The 823-nt window shown below is 39.4% G+C and overlaps 1 protein-coding gene across 1 annotated transcript; it reads left to right on the top strand.

Annotated features, from left to right (window-relative positions):
- Positions 1 to 225: 225 nt before the first annotated feature.
- Positions 226 to 456, top strand: NEUTE1DRAFT_18602 (uncharacterized protein; the record flags this gene model as incomplete). Its single annotated transcript, XM_009856611.1, has 1 exon — positions 226 to 456. A coding segment is annotated over one exon (231 nt), but the record flags the coding sequence as incomplete, so codon positions are not given.
- Positions 457 to 823: the final 367 nt, after the last annotated feature.

Raw genomic sequence — 823 nt, 5'->3', positions numbered from 1 at the left:
CATTTTTTCTCTTTTCCAGAATTTTGAATTTCAAACCCTAACCCTAACCCCCCCGTAGATCTTCAGGGTTGAAGGCGTAGTCTAGGACTTGGTCATTTCTGGGACTTGGTCATTTCTCGGATCCTACGGTCGCATTTACATTTGCTGCTAAAATCGTTATTTTCAACTTCTTTTCCTTTTTTTCTCAACAACCAAGGCATCCACCAAGGTGCAACCGGTACCAAAATGACCGCCTTTCTTTTGTCGTCATTCAGACACCAGGTGCATTTAGGTGCACGCGACGGTCGAGGAGAAATCTCTGTTGCAAAGGAAAAAGTGGCTTTTTCGCTCTGCTATTCAAACCGTGTCTTGCTTGGCGCCAAGATTGCCTATTTGGGACTGCCAAGACGGGTAATTTTCTGCATTCTGGCCTATTATAGACAGATACGCCGCGCCTTCCTCGCTTGCGGCGTTGGAGTGGGCCTATGGACCACGACCTTTGGTGTGGATCTTCTATGTCACCTTTCGGGCCCACGACAACGACCAAGCTCTCTGGAAGGCATGGGCGCCTCAATTATACTTAAATTTACTTCGGAGGGCTAATATATATTTAATTTAAATATTTTTAAAATTACCTTTAATATAATTAATAACAAACGAAAGGGAAGTGTAAAGATATTCTTAAAAGTATATATTAATATTATAAAAGTAATTTTAAAATTGAAAGAAACTTTCGTCTGTAAATTTAATAATATTATACTTAGGGCAATATTCGGTATAAGTAAATAGGGCCGTTAGCGATAGAAGGGTAGTTATAATAATAATTATCGAAAATGGAATAATA

This window comes from Neurospora tetrasperma (genome assembly GCF_000213175.1).
Source record: "Neurospora tetrasperma FGSC 2508 unplaced genomic scaffold NEUTE1scaffold_81, whole genome shotgun sequence".
NCBI lineage: Eukaryota > Fungi > Ascomycota > Sordariomycetes > Sordariales > Sordariaceae > Neurospora > Neurospora tetrasperma.
Note: the sequence above shows the minus strand (reverse complement) of the source record. Positions and strands in the feature narration are given on the sequence as shown.